At 38.5% G+C, this 13,919-nt stretch overlaps 1 protein-coding gene across 1 annotated transcript; it reads left to right on the top strand.

The window, feature by feature from the left end:
• Positions 1-2,105: 2,105 nt before the first annotated feature.
• Positions 2,106-11,024, top strand: LOC129105977 (cellular retinoic acid-binding protein 1). Its single transcript, XM_054617268.1, has 4 exons — positions 2,106-2,218; positions 4,236-4,414; positions 5,610-5,723; positions 10,785-11,024. Exons 1-4 carry the CDS (start codon positions 2,149-2,151, stop codon positions 10,833-10,835), a joined length of 414 nt encoding a protein of 137 aa, XP_054473243.1. The 5' UTR covers positions 2,106-2,148; the 3' UTR covers positions 10,836-11,024.
• Positions 11,025-13,919: the final 2,895 nt, after the last annotated feature.

Genomic DNA, 13,919 nt, shown 5'->3' on the forward strand with positions numbered 1-13,919 from the left:
ACGTTAGTGAGGTAATGACGGAAAGGATTTACTGCAACATTCAGAACGAGTCTTTAGGCAATTAAAAGTTAAATAAAAGATTTGACTTGTAATACGAATGTGAGGACTCGTCATGATATAAGAAAAGTATATTTTTGTGACGAGATAGAGGAAATATATCCAGCATTTTGTGAAAAATAGATACTTTTTGTGGGTTTTATTTAATTTCAATGTACTTGCATTCTCAATTTTCAAATTTTGTGGAGAATAGAACTTTAACAACATAAAAATATGACTTTAGTAGAATAATAAGTGTTAATCTATGTCAGATTAAACTTTTCAAAGCCATAAAAACACCAGAAGTGTTAACAGTCTTACTTTCCATAAACAGGGCGATAGATGGCAGCAGAGCGTTCTCACAAAGCTGCTCAAAGTTGTCACAAATCCTCAAAATCATAAACTTAACTTTCTCCTTTTTTAAAAAATATATTCCCCCAGAGACCCAGAGACAAATGGCCTGCTGACTGAAACAAACGAGGAGTTCGGGTGGAGCTGGTGACACGTGGTGGTGGAGGGATGACGGAGCGCTCGCTGCTCTGCTCTGCACATTAATTATCAAACAGTGTCTGGAAGGCACTTTGTCAAAAAGATGGATGAGCCGCCGTCAGAGAAGGAAACAAATCTGACTCTGCCGGGGTTAGAGGGAGGGCCTCTCACTCTCATGGGGTGTGATGGGGTGTGTGTGTGTGTGTGTGTGTGTGTGTGTGTGTGTGTGTGTGTGTAGGACAAAAGGTGGGATAGTGGGTCGGTGAGAGTTGTGATGAGAAGAGGGTGTTATGTAATCCTTTTCTCTGCTTAAGACAACATTTTGAGATTTGAACAGCAGCAAAGGACAAAAATCAGCCGTCATGTTCACATCTTCAATTTTATCGGATTGATGAGACTTGATTTTCATCTTTCAAAAAGGATAGCTTTGCACTTTTTCCAAGTCTGTGTCAGTAAAACAATACTAACATGCCAATATGTAAACCACAGAAATGGAAAAGCACAGACTTTCCCATTCAAATCCACTTAGCAGGATGTTCTGTTTTAATGAGATACCTTCCGTTTTTTAACTGTTTTTATTGCTTATTTATAATACTTGGGGGTTTTTTTATCTTGTTTTTTTACTGTCTCTTGTTTGCACTATACCCTATGCTGCTGTAAATCCTGTAGAAATTCCCCGCTGCGGGATTAATAAAGGATTATTTTATCTTATCTTAACTAAAAATGTATTTCATCAAAAAGATGTGAACCTTTGCTTAAAGAATCCGTCTGTTTTTACAACAGCTGAATACTCAACCGTCCTGCAAAACCTTTTTCAACTTCTTTCAGGATTGTTTAGTGCTTTACACCCAGAGGGACAATCCACCCAAATTACATCAATAAATACATATTTAACAAGCAAAATCTCTTGTGGTATCTCATTGTGCAGATAATAAGGGGTTTTATTTACCCAAAACCCTCTTGGGGTGAAAGGAATTTTGTTTCTCGTTTCCAAATCAGTCAAAAATGACTTAAAAAGACAGCAGCACAGTTTCCCCTTTAACACTGTGAAACTACTTCCTACCAAAGACATGACTATGAAAACGAGGTTTCTGGAAAAGGGAAGTTCAAGTTGATGTCTCATATTCCAGCTAAAGAAAACCTAAATGTTCTGCATGGCTGGATACAAATGGAGGAATCTAGTGAGAATAAAACACGAAAAAGAAGTTGATCTTCTTTGCAGCTTAGGGTGCAAATTGGACTTATGTGAATAAAAACAACTTAATACTTTCATTAAATAATATTATACTTAAATAAGTATTTGTATAAATGCACCATTAAGTTCCACTAAACCTCAATCAGATCAGATGATGAGATGAAACATCAAGACCATCCAACTGAATCATGATTTAGCACGGCCATTAAAAGACTCTAATGACAATAAACCACTGACAATGTGTGTGTGTGTGTGTGTGTGATTAATGAGTGGGAGGGGGGGTTTGGTCGGCTGTGTTGGATCATTGAACACAGGGAGGAGGGAAGGAGGGAGGAGGAGAGAGAGGCTGAAGAAAAAGGGAGCGGAGGAGACAGACGACAGGAGACGAAAAGAAAAGGCCGACAGACGTTCAAAACCAAACCAGAAAAATGCCCAATTTTGCCGGCACCTGGAAAATGAAAAGCAGCGAGAATTTTGAAGACCTGCTCAAAGCGCTGGGTGAGGACAATTTACTCTTTTGTTTTCTACAAAGGTTTGAATAGAGAGAGTTTATTTGAATTATCCAGTGACTAAACATGAAATGATGAGGCGTTTTATCAGAACTGTAGACGACCAAACCTGGAATACAGAATTTAGACTGCAATCAAGGTGTATTATGAAATGCATGCAGAGTTAACTGGTTTTAGGTTAATAGTTGATTGATTTTTAAGAAAATGTGTCACACTTGATGTAAAAAATGGAGAATACACATATTTTAATGAGTTTTCGAAGGCGGAAACAGTCTAACATTTAATTAAAATAAAAGCTTTTTAAACAATCTAATGTCTCTTATTTTAGCTCCATAATCTCACAGGTTTTAGCTGCAATTTTAATATTTTTTTTACATGGAAATATGGTTGCAGGAGACAAATTGAACACAGCTTGTTCCAAAGTAAAACACAAATGGTTTTAATTACGGGACGAGACATCAGATTTGTTAAAGTGATGAACTAAAGGGAGGATGGATGAGAAACAGACGGAAGCGTTCTCTCTTCTGATTGTTTGCACTGTAACTGTGTGTGTGTGTGTGTGTGTGTGTGTGTGTGTGTGTGTGTGTGTGTGTGTGTGTGACAGAAAGGGTTAATAGCTTTTCCACTCGTTTAGGAGGACTGAAATCTATCATGATCTACAGGAGAGCTAAACAAAGCAGCATTCCTCCCACTCATCACCTTGTCACTGCACCCTCCATATTTGCAACATCTGCTGATAATCTTTGCAGACGGTGGAGGATCCTTTTCCTTTTTAAATGAAAACCAACTGCTTTATACCTTTAAAAAGAAAAAACCTCCCAAATCAAAAAAGTGATTTGTCTTCATTGTAGATTACTTTACCTTTATGCATTCATCTGATAAATAAACAATGTTTCATCTCTGAGAGGCAGACCGAAAAAATGTGGTGACATCTCAATGTCAAGATGATAAAATGTGAAGAAAATGGGTCTTATATTTAGTGACAATAAGTGGGAACAAGGTGATTTATGTACATTAGGTCATTGTACTTTACAGACTAGTCCTGCCCTACTTAAAGGAACAGTGTGTAACATTTAGGGGAATCTTTCGGCAGACATTTTATTATCGATTCAATAAAAAAAAAAAAGTATGTTTTGCTCAGTTTTTAATGAACTGAAAATAAGAGTTGTTGTGTTTTCGTTACCTTAGAATAAGACGTTTATACGTACATACGGAGCCAGCCGCCATGTTTCAACAGTAGCCCAGAACAGACAAATCAAACACTGCCTTTTAGATAGAGATATTTACATTTTCATAGTAGTTTTCCTACACTTATGGCACGCGGGAAAAGTTTTTCTTGATTGCAATCTGCAACCTCGCCGCTAGATGGCGTCAAATCCTACACACTGCACCTTTAAAATATCAGACAATCTTATGATAGCCTGAGCCGAAGTTTTTGCTAACTTTTGGGCTAACAGTAGAAAACAGGACAATAAAAGTTGGTTTGAGAAAGTGTGAGTCAATGCATCCGTAATTGGCCACCCAAAACATTATGTAGTTTGCTGCAGCAGAATGTGAGATTAGCCGTGGACAGACAAAGAGATGCACACTCACTCACTCACTCACTGACAAAGCATGAGAGTGAACGCATGATTATCTTCTTAATGGAGATAATTAATAAAGGTTGGACCAAATAAAAAAAATATAAAAATAAATCGGGGGATAATGTTTCTCTACGGGTGTCTGCAGATTTATTAATGTAAAATTATTATATTATATTAAAGTTCAGAAGCTTGTATAAGAAGAAGCTTTGTGTGAACTAACTTATAGAAAAACATATAAATTTAGTAATACAAGTTCGTTGTGTAGCAAACCAAACCCTGGCTTTATTCTCCTAAACGCTTCGCAAAGAGAAGTTTCAGTTGGTTGCAAACTGCAACCTGACCACTAGATGGCGCCAAATAACCCACACTGCACCTTTAATATTCAAACTGTAGGGTCATAAGTGGCGTTGTACTTGTTTTTAGGTGTAAACGCCATGCTGAGGAAGGTAGCGATGGCGGCCGCGTCCAAGCCCCACGTGGAGATAAGGCAGAACGACGAGCACTTCTACATCAAGACCTCTACCACGGTCCGCACCACGGAGATCAACTTCCTCATTGGAGAGGAGTTTAACGAGGAGACGGTCGATGGCAGAAAGTGTAAGGTAATCTAATCAAACTGTGATGACACATGAAGAGTTTTTACTTTCTGACAATTTAACTGTCTTTCTGACGTCTATGAATTAGTAAAAATTTTGAAGGATGATTTGACTTTGCGTTGTCGTGCATCAAGATAGAGAAAGAGCGCACGGCGTTACACTGTTAAAACCACGCCCATCGGAGGGGAAAACAAATTGGGGCCAGATGTGCAACCAAGGGCTGAAACCAAAGACTGTATATAAAAAGTGGACGTAGTCATCCTGACGTCACCCATTGGTTTGTTGACTGCCGTTATGCAATTTTTATGCAATTTTGCTGTCGCCGTCTTAGATTATGGCTGTCGCCATGTTTTTTTTGCAATCGATGAACAGAAGTTACCATATTTGGAATGTGGAGGAGAAATGTAGAGCCGTCGTATACGTCTCTGGTAGCGGCTGTGACCTGTCAATCACAGTAGCCCCGCCCTAAATGATTTCTGCTTTATGGTCTATTTGACTCTAAATGGACCATAATTTACTAAATGAACATCATGCTTCATCTTTCAGTTCTGCCAAGTGAAGCCAATGCGAAAGTTTCTTAAAACCTGCATTCTCTCCACTGACCAGCAGGGGGCGACTCCTCTGGTTGTATAGAAGTCTATGAGAAAATGACTCTACTTCTCTCTTGATTTATTCCCTCAGTAAACATTGTAAACATGAGTTTATGGTCTCAATCTCTAGTTTCAAGTCTTCTTCAATACAGCATGATGTTCATTTAGTAAATGATGCTCCATTTAGAGTCAAATAGACCATAAAGCAGGGTATGATTTAGGGCGGAGCTTAATGTGATTGCATACAGCGTCTCTATGTTACTCCAAATATGGTCACTTTTGTTCATCGGTTGCAATAAGCCATAATGCCGAATTCAAGGCTTCAAAAAGGCAGACCACAAACCAATGGGTGACGTCACAATGACTTTGTCCACTTCTTTTATACAGTTTATGGTCTCAATGGACAAATTTATTACTATAAAATCTAAAAAGTTAATTCTTTGGGCTTAAACGTAAAAGACTCCCTTTGAACACAGACGATGTCAAAGACAAACAACTGTCCCCATCGATCCCTCATCCATCACTTTTCTTTACTGCCGACGTCCCGTTAGCCCAGTTAAAGTGAGCCGATAAATAAAGGAAACCGCATTAAAGTGCTGCTTTTTCTACAGAGTTTGGCCACTTGGGAAACAGAAAACAAGATTTACTGCAAACAGACTCTACTGAGCGGGAACGGCCCGAAGACCTTCTGGACCCGAGAACTCAACGGGGAAGAACTCGTACTGGTGAGTAGTTGTTTAAATAAGTGAAATATAAGATGGAGAGAGCTGCATGCAACTCAAATAGTCAAATGTATAAAGCATTTATTGGTGCATGTGTCAGTTAAGGATCCTCCCTTTTGTTCCTCTTTCTAGTAAAAAAATGCTCTCTATGCTTTCTTTTTTAAAATTGCGACTCCCAAATGCTCTTGTCAGATGGAAGAAAGATGTGCAAACAATGACTCCCACTTATATCTAAACTCCCTCAGCAGATCAACGAACAGATGTTTTGCAAAGTGTGATGAAGTCTCAAATTTGGAGGTTCCTGTCTTAAAACACATGAGCCATTTTCTGTTTTTACTTTTCTTTTTGCCCAAAAGAAAACAAGGGATTGGGTAAAAGGGAAGTTCTCAATTTGTGTAAAAAAACACTGTTTTTCTATCCTTAAAGAAATAGTTTAATATTTTGGGATTTACGCTTATTTGCTTTTTTGGGCGAAAGTTTAAAAGGAGAAGGTTCAAATTTGAAGGCATCAGCTTGGATTAAAGGGCAACCTCTGGTTCTGGAAAGTGAAGCCAATGCATAAGTCTCCAGCAGGGGGCGACTCCTCTGGTTGTATAGAAGTCTATGAGAAAATGACTCTACTTCTCTCTTGATTTATTCCCTCAGTAAACATTGTAAACATGAGTTTATGGTCTCAATCTCTAGTTTCAAGTCTTCTTCAATACAGCATGATGTTCATTTAGTAAATGATGCTCCATTTAGAGTCAAACAGACCATAAAGCAGGGTATGCTTTAGGGCGGGGCTACACAGTGATTGACAGGTCTCTACCAGAGACGTATACGACGTCTCTACGTCACTCCTCCTCAGTCCAAATATGGTCACCACCGCTCAAAAACACACAAATGGCAACAGCCAAAATGCCGAAAAAAGTCAGTCCACAAACCAATGGGTGCCACTAAGGCCACTTCTTATATACCTTCTATTCTTGTAACATGCATTTTCTTTTAACCATTTGCTCGATTAATCAATAATATTCATCAGTTTGTTGTTTTTACACTTTTTTGAATGGGTTGAATTTGCAGTGTGTAGCATTTGGCGCCACCTAGTGATGAGGTTGCAGATTGCACCGAACTGAAACTTTATTCCATCTCTGCCAATGGATCCCCCTTAATGCTACATACACTTCCCTTAAACAATCAAGGTAACCAGCTTCATATTTACTGTACAGACACAATCCTCCAATCTAAAAATGATTTATTTATCAGCAGAATCACAGCAGAAGCAGAAAACAAAACTAGACGGATGGTCAAGAGAGGCCATAACTGGGTGGCGACACCAGATGTCAAACGTTCTGATCAATTTTCCCCAAAAATTATGTATTACGTAGCTCGGAAATGTGCTGAACTCCCAAAGCCAGAAACAACATTCATTTCTGGAAGGTTCCTTCTTTTGCCAAATGAGGGTGTGGATAAACACGTCTCCATCTGTGACACCAAACATTATCACGATTTTTGTATTATTGAAACTTATTGAAAGTTCCTAAACTTATTGGTAATTTCATGTTGATCTGACTTCGATATTTGACCCAAAAGGCTGAAAGCTGGTGGATTCTTTGTTTCAGTTTGCAGGAACAAACATTGAGGGGCTCTGCAGGGAAACTTCCATTTCAAAGGAATAAATTAACATTTCACTGCCATACGTTTGTTGTTAAACAGAACTTTGTGACCTTGCATGTATCAGAAACACTCCAGCCATTAGTTCCTGGAAATTTAAGAACTATCAAAGACAAAGCAATTCTTTTTTTTTTTTACTGTAAACATCTGGGTCCGCTCTGATTTATTGACCAGATGGACAAAAGTCTGTAATGGAGAGATCTACTTTTTTACTGAATATGACTCACTTCTGCAGAGAAGCAATCAGGAAAAAAAAAAATCTGAGAGAGGCTGTAATTTGGACTGAATGCAGGTTTTACAGGATCAACTCTGTTTTTATTAAAGATCAGGGTGTGGACGTCCGTCTGTCCGTGTAGGAGTGATGAACTGTAATCTGATCTATGGTTGAATCATTGGAAAAATAAGAAGTTTTAATGTGACACCAGTGAGGGAGAGGTCAGATATATTCCCAGCTGTTCTGTGATTTAGACAAAACTCCCTCACATCACACCTCAATTATTGTATTATTTGGATTTTAACATTTGAATGATGTTGAGATATTTGGCTCTGCTGAAATAAAGACAGTGAAATAGATCACCAGAGATCCAGAGGCTGAGGTCACTAAGTTTTATAAAACATAATAAATTCTGGGTAAAAAAATGTCTTTGATTTCAAATATACTGCTGCTAAGAAGTTCAGAATATTTTTAACAACCAGATTAGTTTTCTAGGATTCACACAATACTGTGAAACTTAATGAAAATATTCTCAGTACTGCTGTACTACTGTCTGCATATCGTTGTAGTAACTTACTGAAACTAGAATTTACTCTTTTAGCATTGTCCAGCTCTGCTCTGTAGACTCTCATTTAATAATTTAAATTTTAATGTTTCAGACTGAATGTCTACACATGCTGCTTTAGCTTTTTAGTGACTGTAACAGTGAATAAAGAGGAACAGTGTTGTTTCTTAATTGTCTTTTGTCTGGATCTCCAGCTGATGTGTTGGTTCACTTTTCACGCTTTAGCTTCCATCTTTATCTTTTAACATGTTTTTACTACTGAATCACTGTAGACCCTTCTGTCTGCTTCTCTCTGAAATCACTTTTTGTCTTTCCAAAAGTAGATAATACTTCTTCAGGGAGTGCAGTGAGTGACAGTGTGGGCTCCATGTTAACGTAGCTCTGGCAGTTTGACGTAGTTGCAGCGGGTTTCAGGGCTAATCATTCTATCCCTTTAGACATCTGTGTGAAATTGTCATAATTAGCATGTGAATTCTTGAGTTACTTCCATACGTTGACCACTAAATTCCAATCAGTACGTCTGTGAGTTTACGTTAACGTTTACGCCAAATTGGAAGAAATTCCCTCAAGGCGTTCCTGAGATATTGCGTGTACGAGAATGGACCGAACACGGGAGTTACAAAAAGGTTTAGACCTACAGGGAACTTAATACATCTCATCTTCTACTCAGACGAGTTCCCTCTCCTCTCTTGTTCACAGAGGAATGTGATCGACTCCTCAGTATAAACAGAATGAAATGCACATAAAGTTGTATATATGGAGGGAGTGGATGTGAGGCTTTAATGAGACATCATGTGACGGCTCACTGTGGTCTAAGACGAGTGGACTAAGAAGACCAGTTGGAGAGTCTACTGGAGGATAAATGCTCTTTTACTCGTCCATGCAAGGAGCCTCATATACTTTGTTACATTTAAAGCCTATAAATATTGATTATTTTAGAGATTAATGAAGTCCTGGATTGGCTACTTTGTGACCAGACTGGAGCCAGTTGGGTCCAGATCTGTGTTTTGTGTGTGTGTGTGTGTGTGTGTGTGTGTGTGTGTGTGTGTGTGTGTGTGTCCTCCTGTGGTTTTTAATTGGTCTCATTGATCAAACTGTTAAAAAAAGGCCCAATGGACCCTGGTGTTGACTCCAGTTAATGTCTCCTTTGGCATCGCGCCACGTGCCAGATGGGAGTCGCCTCAGGTCCATTTTTCACACCGCTGCCCCCCCCACCTCGACCCGCCACAATGCACGGCCTGAGATAATTATTATGTGTGGCGTTGGACATAATGCTACGGCCCCGGGACTCCCATAAATCTTTAGACTCCGACATCTCAGTTTGAGTCACGTCTGTTTCTTTCTTCAGGCAGCTGCGTCAAATTAAGATCATCACATTAACCGGCATTAGTGGAGGCTGCAGAGAGAATGAGGACTTTAAAATGTGGTATTAGAAGAAATTTAGGGACTAGAATACATGAAAAGTACTTCATTGGAGTGTACTATGCGAGCACTTATAAAATAACGGGAAGAGGGGCAATTATTTCAACTACTGATTGTACAAACCTTTCAGGAATAGAGTTTTTTTTCTCCAGTTTTGTCTGATTAAAAGAAGGAAATCTACTCCAAAAATATGACTGTAACATTGTTTTATATGTTTAGTATCAGTGGTGGAAATTTGTAACTAAGTACATTTACTCAAGTACAATTTTGACATACTTATACTTTACCTGAGCATTTCAATTTCGTGCTACTTTATACTTTTACTCCACTATATGTATTTTGACACCTTAACATGTTATGCTTCTATGATATGATGCAGTACTATACTTATAATGTACCCAGTAATAAACAAAAAAATCTTGTATGTAATGTATTCATCAGCGATAAAAATGCTAATACACCAGAAAGGTGTACTCAGTAATGTGCAGATTTTTGCTCGTCTAGACACAAATGGGTTGTAAGTAGTCGTAAAACACACAAAAACAAGCAGTGATGTATGCAGCAAATTAGCTCCAAGTCTTTTAATAAGACCAAAAACAAAAATTGTTCTCACCAAGCTGTCCGCCCTCGTGTAGCAGCGATGTACTCAGCAGTGTGTGTTCTGGTTGTTCCGTTAGCTTTTAGCAGTTAGCTAAACACACGGTCCAAAACAATAAAAACGGTTATCCCCCACCGTGTCTCCGGTCGAAGAGCACCACCTAGTTTGACAATTTTCGCCATCGCCATGTTGTTTTCTCGCAATCAATAAACAGAAATTCCCTTATTTCCGTAAGTTTTGTCATTATATATATATTTTGTTACTTTGACACTACGTTTACATTATGAATTCAGGACTTGTACTTGTAATTGAGGGATTTTGACAGTGGTATTTTTCTACCTGTGCTCAAGTAAAAAGTACTTCTTCCACTGCAGCGTTGCAAGTATGAGTCACATGACTAACTTGACTGTAAACAAGAAGACAAATTCTGAAATAAACACGGTGAAGAGTCGAAAGACGCATTTTGATTTTGATGGACTTCGTCTTATCTGTGTGATTGTTCTCAAGGTTAGAAAACAAGTCTGATGATTAATTATTGGAGTGAAGTGAGGAGACATGACACCGCTGATGATAAAGTGATAATCAGATTTTTTTCTTCTTCTCTTGTTTCAGACCTTCGGAGCCGATGACGTGGTGTGCACGCGGATCTACGTACGAGCGTAGAAGACCACGAGTTCAAATTCCCTCCGACAAAATAATGTTTCAGTGTCAGAACATTCATCGCAAGAAATTTCACGTAAAAAAACACATCAAATTATTTGGTTTGAATTTGAAAAAAAGAAAAAAATTAATCACAATTTCAGATGGTTATTACCTTTTTTTGTACATAAATTGGAAATAAAACGATCAAATTCTGATGTCTTTGTGTCATATTGTTGAATGTATGCTGTAGATCTTTAAATAATAATTTATTTATATAGCACCTTTTAAAAACAAGGTTTACAAAGTGCTTTGACAGACCAGCCAGCAAGACAGTGCATAAGAAACAAAATGAAATAACAAGTGACAATCAAATAAACAAATAAACAAACAAAATAATAAAATAAATAAAATAAATAAATAAAATAAATGAAATAAATAAAATCAAGTGATAATGGTAAAATATAGTAAACAAATATAAGAAAATACCAAGACCAAATGAAAATGAACCAATAAAACGACAACATCACATAAAAGCCAATCTATAAAATTGTGTTTAAAGAAGTGATTTAAAAGAGATTACTGATTCTGAAGCCTTATCTCCTCCGGTAGGTCATTCCAAAGCCGAGGGGCCCTTATGGCAAAAGCACGGTCGCCTTTGGTTTTCAGTTTCGACTTTGGAACAACCAGAAGGGCCCCTCTGAGGATCTAAGGCTGCGAGCTGGCTCATACGGGGTCAACATTTCTCCTATGTATGTCGGGGCCAGACCCAGACGTGCTTTAAAAGTGATCAGCAAAATCTTAAAATCAATTCTAAAACGAACAGGGAGCCAGTGAAGAGAAGCCAGGATTGGGGTGATGTGATGTCGTCTGTTACAACCAGTAAGAAGCCTCGCTGCGGAGTTCTGAACCAGTTGGAGGCGAGAGGGTGACTTGTGGTTAATGCCAGAGAGGAGGGAGTTACAGTAGTCCAGTCTTGAAAACACAAATGCATGTATGATTTTTTCCAGGTCTGGGGGAGTGAGGATAGGTTTTATTTTGTAAATGGTTCTGATTTGGAGGAAACAGGACTGGACTACTTTTGTGATGTGGGGTCTGAAAGTGAAGTCGGAATCAAATAGAACTCCTAAGTTCCTTGCCGTGGATTTTATATTTAAAGACAGAGGACCAAGTGCATTTACAATAGGAGTGATGGGGTTTGGGGGACTAAATAAAATGATCTCAGATTTCGAATTATTTAGTTGAAGAAAGTTTTGAGCCATCCAACAGTTGATATCCTTAAGACAGTCCATAATAGCAGCTAGGCTTCTTGGGTCGTCGGGTTTCAGTGGAAGATATATCTGTGTGTCGTCTGCGTAGCAATGAAAAGACATTATGACGTTTGATGATTTGACCTAGGGGGAGCATGTATATGGAAAATAAAATTGGACCTAAAATAGAACCTTGCGGAACACCACAGGTAATGTTAGAAGTAGAAGATGAGTCATTACCTATGGTGACCGAGTGGGTTCTGTCAGTGAGGTAAGAATAAAACCAACTAAGTGCAGAGTCCTTGATGCCAACCCAGTTCTTAAGACGGTTGATTAAAAAGGCATGGTCTACCGTGTCAAAGGCTGCACTTAGGTCCAAAAGGATTAGAATCGAACTCTCCCCCGTCAGCTGCTAAATGGAGGTCATTGGACACCTTGAGGAGGGCCGTTTCTGTACTGTGTAAAGCTCTAAAACCTGACTGAAACTTCTCAAACACATCATTAAGACACATAAAGGCTAGAAGTCGGGTTGAAACAACTTTCTCTAAAACTTTTGATAAAAATGGAAGTTTAGAAATAGGCCTGAAATTGTTAAGAACCGAGGGATCAAGATTCGGTTTCTTTAAAAGTGGTTGGACCTCAGCATGTTTAAGACCGGATGGAATAGATCCTGTTGCTAACGAGCTATTAACAATCAATAAAATACTGGGCCCGACTGTGTCAATAACCTGTTTGAGAAATTGAGTTGGTATAAAATCAAGGCTGCACGTGGTTGATTTCATATGGGATATGGTTTCTGCTAAAGAGGAAAGCAATACAGGATTAAAACTGCTAAAATAACTTAGAATATCCCTACTAACATGTAAAACACAGTCTGGGGGACAAATTTGTTGCCTAATGTCCTGTACTCTGGTTGCAAAATTTTTAAATTGCTCACACAGCTCTTGTGAGGCATCAGTGAAATGAGAGGGGGAGGGGGTGACCATTGAGTCAATTATTTTGAATAAAAGTCTTGGATTTGAGTAGTTTGCTGTAATTAAATTAGAGAAGAAGGACGTTCTTGCTTCTTTAACTGCCACATGATAGTACTTCATCGCATCTTTCCAAATTTCATAAAAAACATGTAAGCCTGTTTTTTTCCATTTTCGTTCCTTACTCCTGCAGTCTCTTTTTAAGTCTTTGGTGACCTCGTTTAGCCATGGCTGGGGTGTTGTATTCGACCTTTTGGTTTTCAAGGGGGCAACAGAGTCCAGGACATTCTGGCAGGTGTGATTAAAAAGGGATACCAGGTCCTCTAAATGAAGATGAGGATTAAAAGCGGTTAAAAAAGCTCAGAAAACTTGCTAGCAGACAGAGAGTTAAAAACTCGGCGGCAGACAAGGTAACTGTTAGAGGATGTAGTAAAACCACATTAAATAAAACCGCTTTGTGATCAGACACACAGATACAGTGGGTAAAATAAGTATTGAACACGTCACCATTTTACTCAGTTAATATATTTCTAAAGGTGCTATTGACATGAAATTTTCACCAGATGTCGGTAACAACCCAAGTAATCCATACATACAAAGAAAACCAAACAAATAAGTTCAGAAATTAAGTTATGTGTAATAAAATGGAATGACACAGGGAAAAAGTATTGAACACATGAAGAAAGGGAGGTGCAAAAAGGCATGGAAAGCCAAGACACCAGCTGAAATCTATCAGTAATTAGAAAGCAGTCCTGCCCCTTGTCAGTGCAAATGAATATCAGCTGGTTCAGTCCCAACTGATGGCCTATAAAAAGGTGTCTCATTACCAAGGTGTCACACAAGAAACATCTCATGATGGGTAAAAGCAAAGAGCTCTCTCAAGACCT

Source organism: Anoplopoma fimbria, chromosome 2 (genome assembly GCF_027596085.1).
Source record: "Anoplopoma fimbria isolate UVic2021 breed Golden Eagle Sablefish chromosome 2, Afim_UVic_2022, whole genome shotgun sequence".
Taxonomy (NCBI): domain Eukaryota; kingdom Metazoa; phylum Chordata; class Actinopteri; order Perciformes; family Anoplopomatidae; genus Anoplopoma; species Anoplopoma fimbria.

Excerpts from the sequence above, each read along its gene's own strand:
- LOC129105977 (XM_054617268.1), top strand. The coding sequence starts at position 2,149 with ATGCCCAATTTTGCCGGCACCTGGAAAATGAAAAGCAGCGAGAATTTT. Across the intron at positions 2,219-4,235 it reads AGACCTGCTCAAAGCGCTGG|GTGTAAACGCCATGCTGAGG; the intron begins GTGAGGACAATT and ends ACTTGTTTTTAG. Across the intron at positions 5,724-10,784 it reads ACGGGGAAGAACTCGTACTG|ACCTTCGGAGCCGATGACGT; the intron begins GTGAGTAGTTGT and ends CTCTTGTTTCAG.